This window comes from Odocoileus virginianus, chromosome 10, assembly GCF_023699985.2.
Source record: "Odocoileus virginianus isolate 20LAN1187 ecotype Illinois chromosome 10, Ovbor_1.2, whole genome shotgun sequence".
Classification (NCBI taxonomy): domain Eukaryota; kingdom Metazoa; phylum Chordata; class Mammalia; order Artiodactyla; family Cervidae; genus Odocoileus; species Odocoileus virginianus.
In genome coordinates, this window is record NC_069683.1 from 65,425,207 (window position 1) to 65,451,894 (window position 26,688).

The 26,688-nt window shown below is 37.4% G+C and overlaps 1 protein-coding gene across 2 annotated transcripts in view; it reads left to right on the forward strand.

Annotated features, from left to right (window-relative positions):
- CNTN5 (contactin 5) overlaps window positions 1-26,688 on the forward strand; it is a 1,548,293-nt gene that overhangs the window by 1,069,778 nt on the left and 451,827 nt on the right. For both annotated transcript variants that reach the window (XM_020891379.2, XM_070473663.1), the window contains exon 7: window positions 650-745. In XM_020891379.2, coding sequence (XP_020747038.2) covers window positions 650-745 — 96 coding nt within the window. The remainder of the gene's footprint in view (window positions 1-649; window positions 746-26,688) is intronic.

A 26,688-nucleotide genomic window follows, 5' to 3' on the forward strand; every position in this document is an offset into this window, starting at 1 on the left:
CATACATTCAAGTGAGTGTTTCAATAACTATAATATTTCTAGAATAATCAAAATGGATGAGTATAATTAATTGTACACACCATCCCAGGCTTACATAAAATGAAAGTAACATGACATTTTCACTCACATTTATAGAAAAGGAGTCCTTATATCTTCATTATATTTTGCTTGAGTGGACAAGTCTCTCTAATTTGGCAAATTCATGCTTTGTTTTACATACCATTTTTAGCATGATTACATACCATTTTTAGACAGATTATTAGGAAGCGGTTTGGGCACCAGACAGCCCAACCACTTCTGTTCTTAATATGCATGAGTGGCTTTGATTGGTAGTAGAAAAATTAATGTGTAAAAGCTATTATAAAGAAATACAGTAACTATTCAATGTGTTATATAGCTACTGTTTAATTTCTCCCTACACCGGCAATTTGTATGCGTTATACATAGAAATTAGGAATGCAAACATAGTCTGAAAAGCATATTTAAAACTGGATGGTAGAGATTTATTGTTAAAACTTTCCTCTCACTGCTGGACAAAGAGAAAGAAACCTTGTTTAGATAATGATAGAAAAGTAAGGACACGTTACAAGAGCAGTGAATCTTTAAGCTCCTTCTTGCGTCGCATCTGAACGCTGTGTTATGTTCGCAGATCTGGGAAACTTCAGCGGCCGGACTAGAAGCGCGGTGTCCGTGCGGGAAGGCCAAGGCGTCGTCCTCCTGTGCTCGCCGCCGCCTCACTCGCCAGGTGGGTCGCCTCCCGTTTCCTGTCGCTTCTCCGCTCCTCCTGTGTGCTCGTTCCTTTAGACAGGGTGTTGACCAGGGAACATTCAGGTGACATGTGCATAGTTTTCTCCATGTGTATCAGGGTGCCAGATGAGTAAGTAAAGACCGTATTCTCTAAATGCCGCAGGACAGGAGACTGAGCTCCTCTGATAAGACAGTTTCATGGCCTGAGTGCGGACCGTCCTTTTTATGGATGTCTCTGCCTGCCACCTGGACAGGGAAAGTGATAAGCTGAGAGAGTTAGGAGCTTCTCAAAATTGTTGGGAATGTCAGAGTTGAGTTAAATGAACACCAATGTGCCTCTTGTTTTAGAAGATAAGCTGGAAACCGGGTTGTTTATGGCGTAATTTTTCACACTGAACAAAAAATGTTAAGAAATATTTCTTGAGTTTCATACAGCTATGATTTCCTTGTTATTTTCTGACTACTTGAGTTCTTGTTTGTGAAAGTTATCATGGTAAGTATTTCTCAGGGTTTGAAGTAACAGAATAGTCAACTGTGCTCAGATTAATTATTTCCCCTCTTGCCCAACTCACAGATAATTATATCCATTTTGTTTAAGCTCTATAATTTGAAGTGAGTACTTCTTTGCAACTCAGTAAAGTTTTCCTATAATGCAGTTTAAGAAAGGCCAGCATCAATTAAAGAGAAAGAGAGAGAATCAAATGTCTATTTCTACATGAGAAATAATGAAGATTTTAGTTAACAAGTGGAAACAGATTTCAGGATCCCCGTACCTCAATCAGTTTTTCTTTTTTGTTTAGAGTGAAAAGCAAACTTGTCTCAAGGTTACATTACTAGTGTAATATTGGGGCCCAATTTTGTTCTATCATAGATAATCCTTATCATACTTTGCAATAAGACCTCAAATCAGTTTTCTTAAAGTTTCTCATCTCTATCAGACCCTAACTTGCTTTTTAATTGAAAGAAAAGTAAGCTAAGTTTCAACAGGAAAATATTTTTGAAAATATTTTACTTTGAAACTGAGATAATAATCACTGTGAGGAATAATTTCTGAGTTATATCAACTGAATTCCAATATGTCAATTCAGTTGTTCCAATCCTTTTGTGAGTAGTTTGTGAACTTTACAGAAAACATGTCCAGTCTTACCTACTTGTGTTTTACCTTTTTCAAAATGGATTTTAGTAGGCTTAAGAGAATCCTATGAAATTAATATGTTATGTTTAATGCTGGGTTATTATATTTAGTTTGAAGAGAAGTATTAGATAAATAAGTGTTAGAGATAAAAAAGGAGGGGAAGATGGAGGGGGGCTAGGGATAGGAGGGGGAGGAGGCATCCCCCTGCAGAGGATGAAAGTGTTCATCAGCAACTTTACAGGGATTAGCAATACGCAGTGACTCCCGTGGGAAAAAAGCAAGATTTTCTCTGAGATACAATCTATGTTGTAGGGCTGTTGGAACATATGTTAAAAAATGAAATGAGAGAGAATGAGTCAAGAAGCAAAACTGTAAGATTATACATAAACAAATTATCCAATTGGCAGAGGAAACTATATACAGAAGATTTATAATGGGAAAAAATAGTATAATGAATTGTATACATGACAAGCGTTAAGATAAGAATATGTATGAATAATTGATTGAATAAATAAAAATGTGTTCTTTGAGATCAACAAGAATAAAGCTGGCTTATTTGTTATTGTATTGTATGACAATCTATGTGTCATAAGAAATATTAAACTTATTAGATAATTTAAAATTGTAGACTAGGTTATATTCTACTAGGTACATGTGTTGAAGTATTATATGAAATGACTTATTCAAACATCAGTGTTAACGTAACAGAATTTTGGGGAACACATGTGTGACCCGAAATAACTAGAGTAGCTCAGCTTCCAGGCCAACGTCTAACACTTACAAGTTGGCCATTTATCCCTTGATTAGCCAAATCTTATAATATATCTCTAGCTTTTTGTTGAGCGTGTCAATTATATTCTGGTTCCAATTGAAACTTGCACATCCCACAAAGACATGGCTTCCATTGCAGCCCTTTAAAGTTATGGCTGTTTACTCTGTCAGATTGTTTATGTGCCATTCAAAGTGAGATTGGATCACATATTCTCCTTTCTCCTCATTGCACATTCTCTATTCTCCTTAAAAAAAAAAAAGACACCCCCCCCCCGTTTTTAAAATTTCAATTTAGACAGTGCAAATCTTCGTTGATGTCATTTACACACTCCCAGCTTACTCCTTTTCATTTTGTCTTCCTTTTGCCATTCCAATGGTCTTGTTTTATAATCACTCTCAGGCACTTAATCTGCTATTACCAGCTGCTATGGTTTCTTAACTGGGCTTCCAGTTAAGCTAGCACTAGTGGTAAAGAATTTGCCTGCCAATGCAGAAGACATAGGGCACTCAAGTTTGTTCCCTGGATCAGGAAGATCTCCTGGAGTAGGAAACAGTACCCTACTCTAGTATAGGAAATGGCACCCCAGTCCAATATTCTTTCCTGGAAAATTCCATGTGCAAGAGGAGCCTGGCAGGCTACAGGCCATGGAGCCACAAAGAGTTGGACTTGGCTGAGCGACTGAGAATACGTACGTTTTCTGCTCACTGCTTCCTTGATTTCAGGAACCCTTCAACCTCATTGAAATCTGCAAATCTTAGATTCTACCGCCTTTTCACCTTTGTTCCCCTTCTTTGAGTCTCATTTTTCTCCTTCAATCATTATCACTTTTCTTAGTTACAACCTTAATTACTTCAACCTTCTTTTGCCTCACAACACTCAGCAAAATCCTAATCCCAATGTAAACCCACTCTTCAACCTGAAACTACTCAACTTTATATGACTGTAACGGGAATTCCCTCACAGTCCTGTGGTTAGGAGTCCACCTTTTCATTGTCAAGGGCACAAGTCCGATCCCTGGTCAGTCTGGGAACTAAGATCCCACAAGCCTCACAGTACAGCCAATACATATGTATGTATATATGACACTATGAAAATAGTTAGGCACATTAGTCTAAATTTTGGGGCTTCCCAGGCGGTGGTAGTGGTAAAGAACCTGCCTGCCAATGCAGGAGACATAGAGATGTGGTTTTGATCTCTGGCTTGGGAAGATCCCCTAGAAGAGGGCATGGCAACCCACTCCAATATTCTTGCCTGGAAAATCCCATGGACAGATTCCCTGGTGGGCTACAGTCCACAGGGTTGTAGAGTCAGACACGATTGAAGTGACTTAGCACTCGTGCATGCCAGTCTAAATTTAAAATCCAAACTATGAATCTCAAGTGCACTTATGCTGACCAGAAATTAAGGGGAAAAAAACCCCAAACCTAGCCCTCTCACTGTAATTTTGTCAAACCTTCAATGTGTCTCCCATCATTCAATTTTTCTCCCATCCTCACTTTCAGCTGATAACCATTTCATTGTGAAAAGAAAAGCAATTAGAAGATAACTTACATAAGCCTTCACCTCCAAATTACACACTCATTAACATTTGTTTCATATTCTAACCTCTTTTCTTTAGTATAGATGAACTGCTGTGCTTCGAAGGCCCATCCCTCAACCTGTGTCCTGTAATTCATCCTTATTTATCTACTTAAATAAATCACTTTAGTAATTCTCTGTTCCACTCTTCTAAATTTTCACCAGAGATTGTTTACTTTATTCTGGGTCATTCTTAACAGGGTACAACCATACCATCCCCTCCTCCATCTGAAAACAAAACAATACAAAGCAAACCTCCTCTTTCAGCTCCCACCTCATTTTTTTCTGCTCCTCTTCATAGCAAACTCTTCAGAGGCTTTATATGTGCATTATCCAGTTCAACTCTGATGCTGTCTTTTTGTCTGTTTCTTGTTTTCTGCCCTCTTTCTCTGTCTCTTTCTCTAACTTTTTAATAGATTTATTGAGAGCCAGTTTCTATCCCAGAACACTCACCTGTTTTAAGTGTACAGTTCAATGAGCATCTGTATGTTTAACACGATGTTCACCACAGTCCAAGTTTAGAACTTCCATTATTGCACAAAGACATTTCCACCCATGTCCTCATGCAATCACTGATCCACTTTCTGTCTCTACATTTTTACCTTTCCTAAAAATTTTATTTTAGTGAAATTATACAATGTGCAGTTTTTGTGTGTGTGCACTTAATGTTTCTAAGGTGCATCCATATTTGTCAGTATGTTATTCCATATTGCTGAATTGTATTCCATTGTACGGATATACCTCAGTTTATGACACTTTTTAACAATACAACATTATTTTCAGTCCTCATATTGGAAACTCCTTCTTTTATAGAACACCTTCTTGCAGAATTCCACATACATTAGTCTTCCTCTTACCTTACTTCGTAATCCCCTGTGTTGATTTTGCCCCATCTCCTGAAACTTATGATCTGACAGCCACTCACATGTCAGGTTTTGAACTTCTTTCTTTAATATAGCCTCATTCCCTGATATTTCACCCCACAATACTCTTTAAATACTGACATCTCCCAAATGTATGTCTCCAATCAGGAATCTGGTTGTACATCTAACTGCCTACTCAGCATTTCCATTTGCATGGCTAATAGACACTGCACACTTACCCATGAGAAACACTGAACTCCTGGTTAAATCCCCCACAAATATGAGATCTTTTCCCCCTCAATTAATGACAATTCCATTCCTTGCAATTCATCAGTGTTTGAGACATATTTTCTTACTTTCACACCTCACATAAAAATTGTCCACAATTTTATTGGTCCTACTATAAATTTTATCTGAAATCTGACGATTTCTCATACCTTCCATGCCAGTTCTCTAGTATAAGGTATAATTATCACTTACCTGAGATATTACAATAGCCTTTTAACAGTTCTCTATTATTTTTGCCTTTATCTTTTAAAAATATGTTCTCAACATGGTAGCTAAGCATGACCTTAGTTCAGTCGCTCAGTCATGTCTGACTCTGCGGCCCTGTGAACTGCAGCACGCCAAGCTTCCCTACCCATCACCAACTCCTGGAGTCTACTCAAACCCATGTCCATTGAGTCCAACCAATGTCCAACCATGTCATCCTCTGTCGTCCCTTTCTCCTCCTGCCCTCAACCTTTCCCAGCATCAGGGTCTTTTCCAATGAGTCAGCTCTTCGCAAGAGGTGGCCAAAGTATTGAAGTTTCAGCTTCAACATCAGTCCTTCCAATGAACACCCAGGACTGATCTCTTTTAGGATGGACTGGTTGGATCTCCTTGCAGTCCAAGGGACTTTCAAGAGTCTTCTCCAACGCCACAGTTCAAAAGCTTCAATTCTTCGACGCTCAGATTTCCTTATAGTCCAACTCTCACATCCGTACATGACTACTGGAAAATCCATAGCCTTATAGTTTTTATCATGTCATCTCTCTGTCCAAAATACTCCAAAAACTTCCTGTCTGCTAAAGATTGAATTGAGTTATCCTTAAGTTCATATGAAGCCCCAATATTTGGAGATGGGTCCTTTGGAAAGTAATTAGGTGTATAGAGGGACCTTGAGGGTAGGACCCTCATGATGGAATTAGTGCCCCTATAAGAAGAGATATCAGAGAGCTTGTTCTTTCTTTCCACAATGTGACAATTTAGTGAGAATGTGGCTATCTGCCTGTCAGAGACCTTTCAGCAGAAACCAACTAAGCTGAAACCCTGCTCTCAGACTTCCAGCCTCAGTATCGTTTACTATTGTTTAAGCCAGCCAGTCTGTGACATTTTGCAATGGCACCCTAAGCAGACTAATATACCATCTCATTCAGTCAGTGCTCAAGTCTTTACCGACAATAGCTTGAGTTAGGCAAGGCTGTGGTCCACGTGATCAGATTGGTTAGTTTTCTGTGATTGTGGTTTTCATTCTGTCTTCCCTCTGATGGAGAAGGATAAGAGGCTTATGGAAGCTTCCTGATGGGAGAGACTGACTGAGGGGGAAACTGGGTCTTGTTCTGATGGGCAGGGCCATGCTCAGTAAATCTTTAAACAAATTTTCTCTTGACGGGAAGGTGCTATGTTCCCTCCCTGTTATTTGACCTGAGGCCAAACCATGGTGGAGGTAATGAAGATAATGGCGCCCTCCTTCATAAGGTCCCATGCACTCACTGCTACACTCAGTGTCCCCGACCCTGCAGCAGGCCTCCACCGACCCACTCCTCCACCGGAGACTCCTGGACACTCATGGGCAAGTCTGGGTCAGTCTCTTGTGGGGTCACTGCTCATTTCTCCTGGGTCCTGGTGTGCACAAATTTCTGTTTGTGCCTTCCAAGAGTCTGTTTCCCAGTCCTGTGTAAGTTCTGGTGGCTCTGTGGTGGAGTTAATGATGACCTCCTCCAAGAGGAGTGTGGCTCATGCCATACCCAAGTCTGCTGTACCCAGAGCCGCTGCCTCTGCAGCAGGCCACTGCTGACCCGTCCCTCCATAAGAGACACTCAAACACAGCTCTGTCTCAGTCTCTGTGGGGTCTCTGGGTCCTGGTACACACAAGGTTTGTTTGAGCCCTCTGAGCATCTCTGGCTGGTGTGGGGGTTTGATTCTAATTGCAATTTCATCCCTCCTACTATCTTTCTAGGGTTTCTCCTTTGCCCTTGGGCATGAGATATCTCCGCAAAATTGCTCCAGCGCTTCACAGCTGCTATTCCAGTGCCTACTGTCTGATGGGGCTTCCCTTTGAATGTAGGGTATTTCCTCGCAGTCACTCCAGCACCACACAGCCACTGCTCCAGCTCATTGTTTTGGGCTCCAAAATCACTGCAGATGGTGACTGCAGACCTGAAATTAAGATGGTTGCTCCTTGGAAGAAAAGCTGTGACCAACCTAGACAGAATATTAAAAAGCAGAGATATTCTTTTCCACAAAGGTCCACCTAGTCAAAGCTATGATTTTTACAGTACTCATGTGTGGATGTGAGAGTTGGACTATAAAGAAACCTGAGCACCAAAGAATTGATGCTTTTGAACTGTGGTGTTGGAGAAGACTCTTGAGAGCCCCTTGGACTGCAAGGAGATCCAACCAGTCCATCCTAAAGGAAATTGGTCCTGAATATTCATTGGAAGGACTGATGCTGAAATTGAAACTCCAATACTTTGGCCACCTGATATGAAGAACTTACTCGTTTGAAAAGACCCTGATGCTGGGAAAGATTGAAGGTGGGAGGAGAAGGTGATGACAGAGGATGAGATGGTTGGATGGCATCATCAACTCAATGGACATGAGTCTGAGTAAACTCAGGAAGTTGGTGATAGACAGGGAGGCCTAGTGTGCTGCAATCTGTGGGATCACAAAGAGTCAGACACGACTGAGTGACTGAACTGCCTGACTGACAATAACTTGGAGAATCCTTACCATTTAACTCCATATAATCTCTCTGACCTTATCTACTATTCTCTTTCTTGCTTTTCCATATATAGTTATATTAGTTTCTCTGATATTCCACAGGAATTAGGTATAGTCTTGCCTCAAAGTCTTTCCAGTTGCTATTTTCAATGCCTGATTCCTCTTATGCTTGCCATTTGAATGGCTCACTCTTTCACATTCAAATCTTCCTTCAAAACTTACCTGCTTGGTGAAAATTTTTCTAATTTTCCTATTTTGATATGAACCCCCACAATTTCTTTCCTCTTTCTGTTTTCTTTTTCTCCACAATGATCATCACTTTCCACACATTGTAGAAATTTACTTACTTGCTTATTCCCTGTCCTCTTGAAATAGAATATATATCCCACGAGGACAGAATTTTTGTAGTTTTTGTTCAGTGCTGACCCTCATATCTAGAACAATGATTGGCATAGAGTAGGGGCTCAAAAACATTTGTTGAGTGAGTACATGCATAATATTCATAAATAAATAAAATTGGCCAAGGATTTTAGCCCATATATAACTATCAGAAACTGAGAAAGAAATCCTAAGAATGAGGATAAATAGATCAGCTGTGTAGTAAGAAAATTTTCTTGCCATTTACCTTTCTTTTATAATGATGTTGTGAATTGAAGAAGAGATAAATGAACATGATTCATATCATCAATATAGAAGAATAAAATAAATATAAAATAAAAATAAAAACTGTAACCTGATTGGATTTGTTAATTTAGGTCACAATCATACTGTGAAATAGTGGATTAATTCTAAGAGAAAGACAAGTTTGAAATTGTCTTGGGGAAGTCAAGTCAAAAAATTCTTGCTGTAGAGGAATGGTGAGTGCAGAAAGAATAAGCCAGGGCTACTCAATGAAAAGACCTTGTGATTGCTTTCCTGATCTGGCATCTGTTAGCAAAAGCCTCAACAATTGCCTTTGTTTTGGTGGGATGAGATTGTGCACTGTGAAATGAATAAATAACCTGATCCATATTAGAATTTCAGCCCCAAATTTCTGTCAAGTCTAAATAATTATGTATTGCATTGGCCAAATGTTGGTTCAGGTTTTTCCATAAAATGTTACAGAATGGGTGATCAATCCAACAGATCATCACAGCATACCTAGTTAACTGATGCTTGATTCTCTTTTGTTCCGCACTCTTATTTTACTACCATCTTTTAAACCACAATTGGCTTATTATTTTATTTTATCAAAAATTTAAATGAAGTAAAGTGTTGGAAGTAAACATTTCCTAATATTTTAATTTCCTCTAATAGATTATATGTTCCTTAATGGTACAAAATGTTTTAACTCATATTTTATCTCTAATACTTCACGCAGTACCTGACACTTGTAAGTATATGAAAAAGTAGAAGAGTAAGTATTCATTAAATTCATGTTTAATAACTGAATAAATGTGCTGATTCTAATGAGAGTTTCATAGGGTTTTAAAAAGTTTTCATCAGGCTTCTGCTATCAGTTTATCATAACCAGCTCTTATTTATGATAGATATTTGGGTCACCTAATATCACATTCAAATATTATTATTTCAAATAATATTATTCAAATATGATGATTATTATTTCAAAGTTTAGCAAGTGCTATGCTTTAGTGATAACTAAATGAAATTATAAACATTTATGCATCAAAGAAGATTAAATAATATTCAGAAATAGCCATCATATCCATTTTCTTATTACCTCAAATGGATGTACAATGCACATTTTTTTCCTGTAGATTAAAAGCAAAAGCTAGGGTTGATTTATTTGCTGAATTTCCCCATTTACTTTGCAAGAGAGCAATTTAATTCCTGTCAGTAATATCTGTGAACAAAAACATCTTGACTGGATACTGAAGTAGCTATTCACCTACCTGTAAATAGATATATCTTCTTAGATTCTGAAACACATCTGATGAAAGTGATTTTGGTTGCCAAAAAACAGTTCTGTCATTTAGAAATTTTGAAATTCAGGGTTTTACTATATTAAAGAAGCCCTCTGAAAATGTAAAAATAAGCCTCATAAAATTTATAACCAAGCAGAGAATTACTTAAAGGTTTAGAGGTAATCACCACAGACTTTTAAATAGCAAATCAGTAATTACTATTTAACTTTAACTATGTTTTGGTCCTATTTTGTGCAGAAGTATTATCTCAGAAGCTTGCACACTTATATCAAAGTGGAAATTAAAACTTTTGTACATATAATAGACTGCACTTAAAAAATATATCATGAATGCAACATTTTATAATATACAATCATATTTTCACATTTGTTGACCATAAAATCCTTGCAAGGGCTTCTCTGGTAGCTCAGCTGGCAAAGAATCCACCTGCAATGCAGGAGAGCCCGGTTTGACTCTTGGATTGGGAAGATCCCCTGCAGAAGGGGTAGGGTACCCACTCCACTGTTCTTGCCTGGAGAATCCCATGAACAGAGAAGCCTGGTAGACTACAGTCCATAGGGTCGCAAAGAGTTGGACACAACTGAGTGACTAAGCACAGTACAGCCAGCATAATCCTTGCATAATATCTGAGAGTTGGCCATTATTTGTCATCCCTGTTGTAGAGATGAGGAACCTATAGAAACTTTAGAAGGATTAAGTGAAACAGTTAAGCTCTCATCTTTAGTAAATGATGGAACCAGAATTTCAGTCTTTGGTATATTTTATGCCATATAATATGTATTTTGGATAAAGATATAGTACATCACTTTATATATATACACACACTATATATATAATTTATACCATGAACACAAATAAGACTTAAAAAAATCAATGGACTTATTAACCTCTCAAAATTCTTATTTTATAATATCAAATATTGTACTTACCGTTTTATTCAACAAATGCTTATTGAGTATATATTATCTTTTAATTAATGAACTTAGCCTCTTTATTTATACCACCTCATTTTTTACTAATTGCTATCCTTTTTCTATGATTTACTTGCCCTCATTTCACTTTTTAAGACTTTTTTATTTAATGGAAGGTTTTTAAATGAATGTTTCCTTCTACTCAATTTAAAATTATGCATTTTATTTCTATTATTTTAGAAATAATATGTAAAATCTTAATATGCCTATTTAAAGTCATTTTGATTTTATAGGATTGCTTATATGATTGCTTCTGGGGATTAATTGATTCAATCATTCACTCACTAATCAAACAGAATTTGAGGAAGAAAACAAACTTAGTTTTATGGCTAAGACAAAAAATTGGTTTAGAACAGAATAGGTTTAGTTGAGTCATGGATATGTGAAGAATTATGTACCTGTAGATAGTACAGAAAACTGCGTGTGTTAAGTCTGAAGTCTAGGAAAGGGATCTGGGCAGGAGACTATAATTTTAGGCATAATCAGCATAGTTGTCTCAAGATTGATTATGAGATTGATTGGGAGCTCTCAGCAAGAGTGTTTACAGTGTGAACAGCATGATTTCTCTTTGTATAGTAAACATCGTGGGGGAAAAAAACCCAATATAACATGCAAAAAATAGCTATTCTGTTTCTATGATACCAACCGGTTTAAATAACTTTGAATTACTGACAGAATTTATGCATTTATGTGGCACAAATTGCAACAAATCACATTGAAATTAAAAATACCTACAGTTCACATTTTTTAACTCCAAATGTTTGTAAGAATTAACTGCTTGGAGGAAAAAGATTTATTGACTATTTAAAGATTGCATTATTATAGTTTTAAACATGCAAAAGCTAGAATAATCAAAGTTTAATGTACCTTCTATATGCCCTGGAACACCAGAGGCTCAATGCCTGTAAAAGAGAGGAGCTTATATCCTCAAGAGATATAGTACATGGGTACTAAGTCGCTTCAGTTATGTTGGACTCTTTGTGACCCTATGAACTGCAGCCTACCAGTCCCCTTTATCCCTGGGATTCTCCAGGCAAAAATACTGGGTTGGGTTGCCGTGCCCTCCTCCCGGGATCTTCCCAACTCAGAGATTGAACCCACATCTCTTATGTCTCCTGCATTGGCAGGCGGGTTCTTCACCACTTTCCCTCCTGGGAAACCCGGTAGATACTGAGACAGGTGGTAAATGACCTTAGAAAATGCAAGTCTAGTCCCAACAAAGTTGATTTAAAGTAGAAGAAACCTCAGAGTACATAAAGCCACCTGCATCCAGATAAAAAGCATAATAATTAAGATTTATTTCCAACAAATGTTATCATTATCCTTATTCTACTGCCTGGACCCTTTGCTTATCCTCACTTGTACTAACCTGGTATTGTTTGCCTTGGTGATCTTGTAAAATTATGTGTGACTGAGTCCCAGGCAAAATAAATGCCCAGTCTGATATATCTGTATCCCTAAAAATTCAAAACCATAGAAACAGGTCCAGTTACCCCAAACATGTTCTCCAAACCAATCCATCCCCCTACAGTCCTTCCTCCAATCACAGAATTGTGGGGACGCCATGGCACTCATAGGTAACACAGTGCTGAGTGCATCCTGAGTCTTAAAGTGAAGGAGAATAAAATATAATACTTGGCTATTTTATAGCCAAGAAAACTGGATTAATGGTATTACATAATGATTTACAGACTAACATTTCACATCTGCATATATGTTTTGCACTGTCATAGAATATAGCTGAATTTATAAATCAGTAAGTGATAGCAGTGCTTAGGGCACAGGACCGAAGCACAGTTCATTGTTCCTTTAACACTCTCACTGTAAACTCTCTGATGCATAGTTTATCCATTTCAGAAAAGTACTCAAACAGCAAAGGATGCTGCATGGCTAAAGGACACGGTTTTATTCCAGATGCTATTCCCGGCGTTTCCTCTAGCCCTGCGATTTCTCTTCTGTGAAGTTTTAATTAGGACAGAGCAAAGGAGGCCTTTAGAACTTGTGTCCGAGCTATAAAACTTCAGCAGAGACATTCAGTACTCAGGAAATAAAAGACTTATGACAGGATGAGATGGTTGGGTGGCATTACCAATTCAATGGACGTGAATTTGGGCAAACTCCAGAAGATTGTGGTGGACAGGGAGGCCTGGTGTGCTGCTATCCATAGGGTCACAGAGAGTCAGACATGACTTGGTGACTGAACAAAAACAACAAAGGTAATTTGACCTGAACTAATTACAGATGAATATATACCAGCCTCAAAGTCACTATGGAACCAGGTGCTGTATGGCTAAACAAATCAAGAGACTACAAGTAGGTGACCATCTAAACAGGGTGATAAAGGAATACTAGGTAGTCTCCTCTTTCCAAGAGCTATGCTGCATCAGAGTCATTCACCTACGATTTGGAATCAGACACCTGGGACTCCCCACCTGACTCTGACACTTGCTACTGTTTTGTTAAACTAAACCTTGTTGTTGTTCAGACTCTCAGTCATGTCTTACTCTTTGCTACCCCATGCACATCAGCACAACAGGCTTCCCTGTCCATCACCATCTCCCAGAGCTTGAACAAACCCAGTCCACTGAGTCAGTGATGCCATCCAACCATCTCATCCTATTCGTCCCCTTCTCTTCCTACCTTCAATCTTCCCCAGCATCAGGGTCTTTTCTAATGAGCCAGCTCTTCGCATCAGGTGGCCAAAGTATTGGAGGTCCTTCATCAGTCCTTCCAATGAATATTCTGGATTTATTTTCTTTGGGATTGACTGGTTTGATCTCCTTGCAGTCCAAGGGACTCTCAAGAGTCTTCTCCAATACCACAGTTCAAAAATATCAATTCTTTGGCACTCAGCTTTCTTTATGGTCCAACTGGCACATCCAAATATGGTATCTGGAAAACTATAGCTTCAACTATACAGACCTCTGTCAGCAAAGTAATGTGTGGGCTTTTAAATATGCTGTCTAGAGTTGTCATAGCTTTTCTTCAAAGGAGCAAGTGTCTTTTAATTTCATGGCTGCAGTCACCATCTGCAGTGATTTTGGGCCCAAGAAAGCAAAGTCTATCACTGTTTCCATTGTTTCCCCATCTATTTGCCAGGAAGTTATGGAACCGGATGCCATGACCTTAGTTTTCTGAATGTTGAGCTTTAAGCCAACTTTTCACTCTCCTCTTTCAATTTCATCAAGAGGCTCTTTAGTTCTTCTTCACTTTCTGCCATAAGGATGATGTCATCTGCATATCTTAGGTTATTTATATTTCTCTCAGCAATCTTGATTCCAGCTAGTGCTTCATCTAGCCCAGTGTTTCTCATGATGTACTCTGCATATAAATTAAATAAGCAGGGTGACAACATACAGCCTTGATGTACTCCTTTTCCTATTTGGAACCAGTCCATTGTTCCATGTTTGGTCCTAACTTTTGCTTCTTGACCTGCATACAGAGTTCTCAGGAGGCAGGTGGCCTGGTATCCCCATCTCTTTAAGAATTTTCCACCATTTGTTGTGAATCACACAGTCAAAAGAGTTAGCATGGTCAATGAAACAGAAGTAGATGTTTTTCTGGAATTCTCTTGCTTTTTCTGTGATCCAACTTGTTGGCAATTTGATCTCTCATTCCTCTGCCCTTTAAAAATCCAGCTTGAAGTTCTCCATTCATGTACTGTTGAAGCCTGGCTTGGAGAATATTGAGCATTACTTTGCAAACATGTGAAATGAGTTCAATTATCTTACCTGTAAAGAAGGATGATACAAACCAGCTCACAAGATCATTGTGAGAATTAAGAGATAGTTTAGGTAAAGCAATTAGCCCAATGTTTGGAGAATAGTAAGCATTAAATTCAATATTGTCTTGTGAATCTGTCTTCAAGAATCCTCTTAGAATGAAAATACTTGTGAGAGCAGTGACACTTTAAACCATTATCTGCTAACATTAATTACCAGTTTGCAGGTATTTGCTGATATCAAGCTGACAACAAGGCAACTAGAAGATGAGTAACACTTGGAAATGTGAATCTGAGGGTTAGACATGGAAAAGTAATCCTTGAAAGAAAAAATGAAGCAAGTCATCGTGTCAGTGAAACAAAAGGTCACTAGAGAGCTTTGCTAAGGGATCTCTGTCTCTATCTATTGAGGTATAATTGACACACAACATGATATTAGCTTCCAGTGTACAATATAATGATTTGATATTTGTAAAAACTGCAAAATGATCATCATGATAGTCTAATTAACATCTGTTACCATATATAACTACACATTTTTTCTTGTGATGAGAACTTTTAAGATTCAATCTCCTAGCTACTTTCAAGTATACAATATGGTGCTTTTATCTATAGTTTTCACGCTGTACATTACATCTTCATTACTTCATTACTAGAGACCATTACTTTTGACCATTACTTTTGACTTCATTACTAGAGACCATTACTTTTGACCACCTTCACCCACTTTATCGCCCCCTCCCACATCAGTCCACCACTAATCTCTTCTCTGTTTCAATGGCTCTGTTTGTTTGTTTTTAGATTTCACTTATAAGTGAGATCATATGGTATTTATTTTCTGTCTAACTTATTTCACCTAGCATAATGCCCTCAAGGTCTTACCATGTTATTGCAAATGACAAGATTCAGTCTTTTTCATGACTGAGTAATATTCTATTGTGAATATATACCATATTTTCTTCATCCATTCATCCATCAATGGACATGTAGGTTGTTTCTGTGTCTTACCTATTTTAAATAATACTTCAGTGAATATAGAGGTGTATATATCTTTTTGAATTAGTGTTTTCATGTTATTCAGATAAATACACAGAAGTAGAATTAGTAGATCATATGGTATATCTACTTTAAAAATTTGTTAAGCATCTCCATACTGTTTTTTATAGTGACTGCACCAATACATTCCTACCAACAATGCACAAAGGTACGCTTTTCTCTACATCCTTGCTGACGTTTTTCTTGTTTTTGACAACAGCCCTTCTAGTAAGTGTGAAGAAATATCTCACTGCAATTTTGATTTATATTTCCATGATGATTAGTGATTTTTAACAGATTTTCATGTACCTTTTGTCTATTTGTATGTCCTCTTTGGAAAAAAAATCTATTCAGATTCTCTGCCCATTTAAAAAAATTTTTTTCTATTGAGTTTTATGAGTTCTTTGTATAGTTTAGATATTAGCCTTTTATCTGGTATATGATTTGCAAATATTTGTCCCCATTCAGTAGGTTTCCTTTTAATTTTGTTGATGATTTCTTCTATTGTGCAGCTTTTTTATTTTCATTTTCATTAAGTTTGATGTAGTCACATGTGTTCATTTTTGCTTTTGTTGCCTTTGCTTTTGGATTCAGATAAAATAAAAAAATCACCTACAAGACCTATATCGGGGGCTTAACACACTTATCTTTTCTACTAGGAGTTTTACAGTTTCAGGTCTTTCACTCAAGACTTTAATTCACTCTTGGTTACTTTTGTGTGTGGTATAAGACAATGGTTTGGTTTCATTCTTTTGCACGTAGTTGTCCAATTTCCCTAATACTGTTTATTGAAGAGATTGCGCTTTCCACATTGTATATTTTTGGCTCATTTCTCCTAAATGAATTGACTATATAAATGTAGGTTCATTTCTGGTCTCTCTATTCTATTCCATTGTTAAATGAGCCCATGTTTATACTTTTTCTGCTTTTATCATACTGTATGACTATGGTAGTTTTATATTATACTTTGAAATCAGAGAGTGTGATACCTCCAACTCTGTTCTTTTTTCTTAAGATTACTTTGGCTATTCAGGGTCTTTTGTGATTTCATACAAATTTTAGGTTTGTTGGTTCTATTTCTGTGAAAAATGTCATTCGAGTTTTGTGAGGGATTTCTTTGAATATATGGGTTTCCTTGGATATTATGTTTTTTTAAATAATATTAATTTTCCAGTTTATGAATACAGAATATCTTTCCATTTCTTTGTGTCTTCTCCAATTTTTTTCATCAGTGCCTTATAGTTTTCATTGTATAGATAGACCTTTCATCTTGTTTTAATTTATTATTTATGTGTTAGTCACTGAATCATGTCTAACTCTTTGTGACCTCAGGAACTATAGCCAACTAGCCTCCTGTGTCCATGGAATTCTCCAGGCAAGACTAATGGAGTGAGTAGCCATTCCCTTTTCCAGGATATCTTCCTGATCCCGGTATCAAAGTCAGGTCTCCTGTATTGCAGGCAGGTTCTTTACCATCTGAGCCACCTTATTGCTAGTTATTTTATTCATTTTAATGAAATTGTAAGTGGATAGTTTTAGTAAATTTATTTTTCTTTTAGTTCATTACTAGTGTACAGAAAAGTAACAGAATTTTATATATTGATTTTTAATCCCATTCTCGGGAGCTCTTCATCTTAGAATAGTTGGAATTAGAAATCACTCCTTTAAAGCAATTCTATATAAAATAGGAACAAAATTTTGCAGAGTTGAAAACATAATATTTTGCTTTATATTTATTCTTAAAAATGATTATAAAATCTGAATCTCATAAATTAAAATTTCTGTAACACATGCAACTCTGAGGAAAAAAATTACTCAAAAAGATTTTTTGCATCTTTTTTTCCCCTACAAAATAGTAGGATAGCATGATACCCCATGCTCCATTGCATTTGTACCTACCAAGATCACAAAATGTAATTGTCTGCAAAATATTTCAGGAATTAGTCAATCTTCCCAAGGGCTATATTAATATTCAGTTTCAAATCACGGTATGTTCAATCATGTAATGTCCACATTCTTGTAGATTTTCTGGGCACCTCATCATTTCTTCTTTTGTTAGTAATTATGCTGTAATGATTGAAGCTATTTTCCAAATTTGCCTTTGTTAACTTCATGAAAGCTATAACTTTTGCAAAATTTGAAGTTTCACTTTGCAATATATAAATGCTGTATCTTTATTTGTTATAAATAACTAGCAAAAAAGAGATTGTCAAGATGGAGAAAGGTAGATTTTTAGTGCTACAAATGGAAAAGCATTGAATTATGACTAATTTTTAAAGTGATAATTTGTCATTATTGTCATGTGATTGTTCTTCCCTAAAAATTTTTGTAATCAAGGGAAACTGACTTACATTATTTGAACACAGAAAACTCCATTGTCAAGTTCTGATGAAGGTCAGTCATGCCATTAGGATAAAGAGAAGGAAAGAAACCAATATTTTACATTTTCTATACAATATCTTATTTATTCTTTATATTTATGTGTCTATTATTGAAACCTTCATTTTATAAATGAAAATGTTGAAACTCACAGAGAACTTCCCTAAAGTTCATATCTAATAAACAACTTGACAGAGATTCAGCCCTGTGTCTTCCGAAGCCCAATTTCCTTCTGATTACTTCATATGTGCTTTCCACAACTTCATTCTGAATTTTATTGAAAAATTCTATTCTGTGCATACATTGGCCACTGGTCAACCTGTTTGTTACACCAATGTAAATGAACCAGTAGTTTTCTCAATTATTTTTTTCCCAATTTGACCAAATTGTTAACTGTGGTGAATACTCAGCACTGTTAAAATCAGTATTCTTGTCTGGAAATCCCATGGGCAGAGAAGCCTGGTAGGCTATAGTTCATGGGGTTGCAAAGAGTCAGACACGACTGAGCTACTTCACTTAGAAACAATATATGAAAGCAAATAGCACAAATGTAGAAAAGTTCATATTTTTACCAAACAGAATAATAGAATGGTCAAGTTTGTATCTCAACAATTATTTAGAATCCAGACAAGATAAGTGATAATGGAAGCATATGGAATGAAATAGAGAAATATAGGACTCATGTATTTTTTTATTATGTGTGCTTTGCTATGTAAAATAAATAATAATATATAATTTATATACCCTTAAATTATACAGAAAAAGACTATTTTGACCCAAACTCTGCTAGTCAGAGAAACATGTTTTAATTAAACTTTTTATTTTATATTGGAGTATATTTGATGAACAATGTTATGCTAGTTTCAGGTGAACAATGAAGAGATTCAGCCATACATATGCATGTATCCATTTTGCCCCAAACTCCATTCCATCCAGACTGCCACTTAGCAGAGAAACATTTGTAATAACAGATTTAACTGGTTGCTTGATAGTTTCTGAACTTGGCACTTATCAAAAAATACATTTGATGTTACTTTAAAATCTTTACAACTCAGTTTTAAAAAATACATGTTTTCATCGTTCACTCTGTTGTAGTGTGTTCTCTAGATGTCACTGGAAAGGAAAATTCAATATGTTTTGGAGTATTTTTAAACTCTACTTGACAAAATATATACATAGAAAGCTAAATAGCACAAAGCAAGCACCTCAATATGAAGCTTGTTTGAAAATATTTAGACAGTAGGAAAAATTTAGGACATTGCAGTAACCCACTTTTTCTTGTATTTTTTTGAAATTTTTACATATAACGACTCATTTAACTCATTATTTTTTATTGTTTAATTATATTTCACCAAATACTTCCAGTTCCTTTAAAATTGTCCATTTTCCCCCCACTTTATGAGATACTCCACACAGAAGAGGGCAGGGAACAGTGAGCTCACTGCTCATTTCTTTGATTATTATGTTGTTTGAAATAACTAGTGTTTTCATGTTGCGCTAATATAAATCACCACTTTCATCTGATTTGGGCAAGGCGGTTGAATATGTCAAATTAATGTGGTAAAATGCAGTCAAGTTAGATTGAATTGCTGAGCTTCTAAATTAAAAGCCATCATATTTTCCAAAATTCTTAATACTTCTTTCTTCTCGTATGCTTTGATAAACCAAAGAAACAATATTTCCCCACTGACTCTCATTCAGTAATGAAAATGATAAAAAGAAACACACACAACCTGGAGTCATGTAGTTGAATGTGGATATTGACCATACCATTACTAAAATGTTGTTTTAGAGGAATAAAATGTATCCAGGTTCAATGCATGAGACAGGGCGCTCAGGGATGGTGCCCTGGGACAACCCTGAGGGATGGGATGGGGAGGGAGGTGGGAGGGGGTTCAGGATGGGGGACACATGTGCACCCATGGCTGATTCATGTCAGTGTAGAGCAAAAACCACTACAGTATTGTAAAGTATTTACCCTCCAATTAAAATAAATAGATTAATTTACAAAAAGTAAAAAAAAGTACAACTTATCCTAGCCTCAGTTTCAACCCTTGAAAAATGGGAATAAAAAGAGCTCTGATCTAATATAAAATTATAAAGTAAGATATTGGTATTAGTTTTCCCAAACTTCTTCTTAAATAATTAAATGGTATGATAGATCTTTGAGAGAAACAGATAGCAACCACATTAATTCAAGAAAGAAAAGCCAAGGAAAGTGAACATCAGGTCACTTTAAAATGAAAATTGATTATCACAGAAAATAATAGACTCAACAATGCCATAGTCCAGTTCTTTACTTTCTATTCTGAGAAATTTTCCTACTTGCATTGCATTTAGCTTACTTAACTAAGCATTATATCATCAAACTTTAATTCTTCTCTATCAAAGGTCAGCAGACTTTTTCAACTAGTGGCCATATAGTAAATATTTTTGACAAACAGGGAAGCCTAGCATGCTGAAGTCCATGGGGTCACAGAGTCAGACATGACTTACTGACTGAAAAACTATAAGTAAATGTTTTTACCTTTGTGGATCATATACCCCCCTCACTTTATCTTCTTCTGGCCAATTAAGTAAGAAAGGATTCATTCTTCTCTGTTCCCACTCCCTTGTCAGGTTTCCTAAGTCCCTATAAACAAGTTTCCTTCTCTTGTCTAATTCTTATCACATATTCCACTGCATAAGAGTCATTTCTGATATTTTAACTTTGCAACTTAATGTAGATGGTCCTTGCATCTTTGTACCTTTTATATATCTGCTAACATAGTCCTGAATGTCAGCTGCTCAATGGATACTGTTAATTAATCTTATTAAAACAGTTTATAAGGCTGGTCCAACAAACCCATTTTAAATAGCTCATTTCTGTATTTTTCAAAAGGCAAATGATAATTTTTTTATTATTTTATTTTCAAGAAACTAAATGTAGTGATATAGTTGTTTAATCACACAATATAAATCTTACTGTAGAGGAATAAAACTAAGTAGAAAATGTTATCTTCATTTAGGAATTTAAATAATGCTCTAAATGAAAAAACTAATGTTTTAGTCATTAGTATGTTTCTCTTTATTTTATATCACTTATATATATGGATTATTTAAGTTACTGAGTTATAATTAACATATAAAGAACATCTGCATCTTTTTAATATTAGCATTTTTAAGTGTATAATTCCATGAGTTTTTTGTAAAAGAGTCATGGACGCACAATCATAATCATGACATAAGACATTTCCATTGACCACAGAAAGTTCTCCGAGAAAGGTCCCCACCGGGGGCTTCCCTGGTGGCCCAGACTGTAACAAATCTACCTTCAATTCAGGAGACCCGGGTTCGATCCCTGGGTTGGGAAGATCACCTAGAGAATGAAATGGCAGCCCACTCCACTGGAGAATTCCATGGTCAGAGGAGCCTAGCAGGTCGCAGTCCATGGGGTGTCAAAGAATTGGACATGACTAAGCAACTAATACACACACAGAGAAAGCTCTCTAGTGCCTCTTCTCAATCTCTTTTCTCCCTCAACTCCCATCATTGACATCCAATAATCTGCTTTTCTTCCTTAAATGTTGTCTTCTCCAAAATTTCTGCAATATGTAGTCTATAAGCCTGGCTGCTTTCACTTAGTATAATGATTTTTGGATCTAACCTATCCATGTAACTGAGTTAGTAGCTAGTTCTTGTTGATTGCTGAATAGTATTCCGTTACCTCAGTGTACCACAATGTGTTTATCCATCCATCAGTTGATGACTGTGGGCTATTAAGAATGAATGGTGGTGCAGGCTTCAATTCTCACTCTTATCAAACCGATGCTCAGAAGCTCCCAGGGTAGCAGCACCTACCTGTGAGGTGCTACTGTGGAGCCCCAATCTGAGTCCACTGGCTTCTAAGGCCCAGAAACCTGATGCCATTCTGACTTGCCCATTCTTCAGGAGAGTTTATTGAAGGCAAAGAGAGAATAGAGAGAGCACTTCAAGAGAGAGAGAACTGTGTTTAAAATCTGCTATAGTGAACAAGATGGAGGAGGAGTAGGTGGATGTGGAGTATATCTCTCCACAGATACATCAGGAACACACCTTCAGACACAGACGTGCATGCAGAACACCAGCTGAGAGTGGACAGGAGTACCTGACCAGCGGAAAAGAATATATAGAAACATGCAAAACTCAAGATCAAGCCCTGAGCCACTGGGGTGGGAGCAGTGGCTCCAAGACCCTAGACTACAGAGAACGAACCCTAGGGAGTATCAGTTAGTGAGAACTCATGCGAAGGAAACCTCTTGAAAGAAGACCTGGCATCACTGAGCCACCAGTAGCACCCTGTGCAGGATGCCTCAAAACAAAACAAAAACATAAACCCAATCATCAGCAGACAGGATTGCCACCTCGCTCGGCCTTGCCCATCAGAGGAAAAACAAACAACCAACAACAGCAGCAGCAACAACAGCAACAACAAACCTCAGCACAAATCTCACCCTGTAGGAAGCTTACACAAACCACTGGACTGCCCTTAGGAGGAAGGAAACCAAAAGGAAGAGGAAATTCAACTTTGAAGCCTGGGAAAAGAAGACCTCAAACACAGTTAGTTAAAAATAAAATAACAAAAAGGCAGAGAAATACTACACAAGTGAAGGAACAAACAAGGAACACAGAAGTCCAAAAAAATGAAGAGGAAATAGGCAAACTACCTGAAAAAGAATTCACAATAATGATAGTAAAGATAACCCCAAACCTTGAAAACAGAATGGGGAAAATCCAAGAATCAATTAACAGAAACCTAGAAGAACTAAAGAATAAATAAACAGAGAGAAACAACAAAATTACTGAAATTGAAAATACTCTAGAAGGAATCAATAGCAGAACAGCTGAAGCCGAAGAACAAATCCATGAGCTGGGAGATAAATTGGTGGAAATAACTTCTGAAGAGCAGAATAAAGTAAAAAGAAAGAAAAGAACTTAGGATAGTCTCAGAGACCTCTGGGACAATATCAAAGGCACCAACATTTGAACTATAGTGGTCCCAAAAGAAGAAGAGCAGGCCAGGAATGGAGAAACAGACATAAAGAATAGAGTTGTGGACATGGAGAGAGGGGAGGAGAGGGTGAGACATATGGAAAGAGTAACATGGAAACTTACATTAACATATGTAAAGTAGATAGCCAATGGGAATTTCCTGTATAGCTCAGGAAAGTTGAACAAGGGCTATTTATCAACCTAGAGGGTTCAAATGGGGTGGGAGATGGCAGGGAGTTTCAAAAGAAAGTGAAAGTGAAGTCGCTCAGTTGTGTCCGACTCTTTGTGACCCCATGGACTGTAGCCTACCAGGCTCCTTAGTCCATGGGATTTTCTAGGCAAGAATACTGGAGTGGGTTGCCATTTACTTCTCCAGAGGTTCAAAAGGGGAGGGTATATATGTATATGTGTACCAATGGCTGATTCATAAAGGAATGGTATGTACCTGACAGAAACAGAAGATATTAAGAAGAGGTGGCAGGAATACACAGAAGAACTATACAAAAAAGATCTTCATGACCCGGGTAATTACTATGGTGTGATCACTCACCTGGGGCCAGACATCCTGGAATGTGAGGTCAAGAGGGCCTTAGGAAGCATCACTACAACCAAAGCTAGTGGAGGTGATGGAATTCCAGTTGAGCTATTTCAAATCCTAAAATATGATGCTGTGAAAGTGATGCACTCAATATGTCAGCACATGTGGAAAACTCATCAGTGGCCACAGAACTGGAAAAGGTCAGTTTTCATTCTAATCCCAAAGAAAGGCAATGTCAAAGAATGTTCAAACTACCACACAATTGCACTCATCTCAGACGCTAGTAAAGTAATGCTCAAAATTCTCCAAGCCAGACTTCAGCAATACGTGAACCATGAACTTCCAGATGTTCAAGCTGGTTTTAGAAAAGGCAGAGGAACCAGAGATCAAACTGCCAACCTCTGCTGGATCATCAAAAAAGCAAGAGAGTTCCAGAAAAAAACATCTATTTCTTTTAAGTTTAATTAGGTCCCATTTGTTTATTTTTGCTTTTATTTCCAATATTCTAGGAGGTGGGTCATAGAGGATCCTGCTGTGATTTATGTCAGAGAGTGTTTTGCCTATGTTCTCCTCTAGGAGTTTTATAGTTACTGGTCTTACATTTAGATCATTAATCCATTTTGAGTTTATTTTTGTGTATGGTGTTAGAAAGTGTTCTAGTTTCATTCTTTTACAAGTGGTTAACCAGTTTTCCCAGCACCATTTCTTAAAGAGGTTGTCTTTTTTCCATTGTATATCCTTGCCTCCTTTGTCGAAGATAAGGTGTCCATAGGTATGTGGATTTATCTCTGGGCTTTCTATTTCTTGAAAGCTTTTGCACAACAAAGGAAACTATAAGCAAGGTGAAAAGACAGCCTTCAGAATGGGAGAAAATAATAGCAAATGAAGAAACAGACAAAGGATTAATCTCAAAAATATACAAGCAACTCCTGCAGCTCAATTCCAGAAAAATAAATGACCCAATCAAATAATGGGCCAAATAACTCAACAGACATTTCTCCAAGGAAGACATAAAGATGGCTAACAAACACATGAAAAGATGCTCAACATCACTCATTATCAGAGAAATGCAAATCAAAACCACGATGAGGTACCACTACACGCCAGTCACAATGGCTGCTATACAAAAGTCTATAAGTAATAAATGCTGGAGAGGGTGTGAGGAAAAAGGAACCCTCTTACACTGCTGGTGGGAATGCAAACTAGTACAGCCACTATGGAGAACAGTGTGGAGATTCCTTAAAAAACTGGAAATAGAACTGCCATATGACCCAGCAATCCCACTCCTGGACATACACACGGAGGAAACCAGATCTGAAAGAGACATGTGCACCCCAATGTTCATTGCAGCACTGTTTATAATTGCCAAGACATGGAAGCAACCTAGATGCCCATCAGCAGATGAATGGATAAGGAAGCTATGGTACATATACACAATTGAATATTACTCAGCCATTAAAAAGAATTCATTTGAATCAATTCTAATGAGATGGATGAAACTGGAGCCCATTATACAGCGTGAAGTAAGCCAGAAAGATAAACACCAGTACAGTATACTAACACATATACATGGAATTTAAAAAGATGGTAATGGTAACTCTATATGCAAAACAGAAAAAGAGACACAGATATACAGACTTTTGGACTCTGTGGGAGAAGGCGAGGGTGGGGTGTTCTGAGAGAATAACATTGAAACAAGTATATTATCAAGGGTGAAACAGATCACCAGCCCAGGTTGGATGCATGAGACAAGTGCTCAGGGCTAGTGCACTGGGAAGACCCAAAGGGATGGGATGGGGAGGGAGGTGGGAGGGGGGATTGGGATTGGAAACATATGTAAATTCATGGCTGATTCATGTCAATGTATGGCAAAAACCACTACAATATTGTAAAGCAATTATCCTCCAACTAATAAAAATAAATGAAAAAAAAAAACTATTTCTGCTTTATTGACTATGCCAAAGCCTTTGACTATGTGGATCACAATAAACTGTGGAAAACTCTGAAGGAGATGTGAATACCAGACCACCTGGCCTGCCTCTTGAGAAACCTGTATGCAGGTCAGGAAGCAACAGTTAGAACTGAAGATGGAACAACAGACTGGTTCCAAATAGGAAAAGGAGTATGTCAAGGCTGTATATTGTCACCCTGCCTATTTAACTTATATGCAGAGTACATCATGAGAAACACTGGTCTGGAGGAAGCACAAGCTGGAATCAAGATTGCCAGGAGAAATATCAATAACCTCAGATAGGCAGATGATACCACCCTTGTGGCAGAAAGTGAAGAACTAAAGAGCCTCTTGATGAAAGTGAAAGAGGAGAGTGAAAAAGTTGTCTTAAAACTCAACATTCAGAAAACTAAGATAATGGCATCCGGTCCCATCACTTTATGGCAAATAGACAGGGAAACAGTGGCTGACTTTATTTTTGGGGACTCCAAAATCACTGCAGTTGGTGATTGCAGCCATGAGATTAAAAGACGCTTACTCCTTGGAAGGAAAGTTATGGCCAACCTAGACAGCATATTAAAAAGCAGAGACATTAATTTGTCAACAAAGGTCCATCTAGTCGAGACTATGGTTTTTCCAGTGGTCATGTATGGATTTGAGAGTTGGGCTGTAAAGAAATCTGAGTGCCGAAGAATTGATTCTTTTGACCTGTGGTGTTGGAGAAGACTCTTGAGAGTCCCTTGGACTGCAAGGAGATCCAATTAGTCCATTCTAAAGGAGATCAGTCCTGGGTGTTCATTGGAAGGACTGATGTTGAAGCTGAAACTCCAATACTTTGGCCACCTGATGCGAAGAACTGACTCATTTGAAAAGACCCTGATGCTGGGAAAGATTGAGGGTAGGAGGAGAAGGGGATGACAGAGAATGAGATTGTTGGATGGCGTCACCGACTCAGTGGACATAGGTTTGGGTGGACTCTGGCAGTTGGTGATGAACTGGGAGGCCTGGTGTGCTGTGGTTCATGGGGTCTCAAAGAGCTGGACACTACTGAGCGAGTGAACTGAACTGATGGCTGATT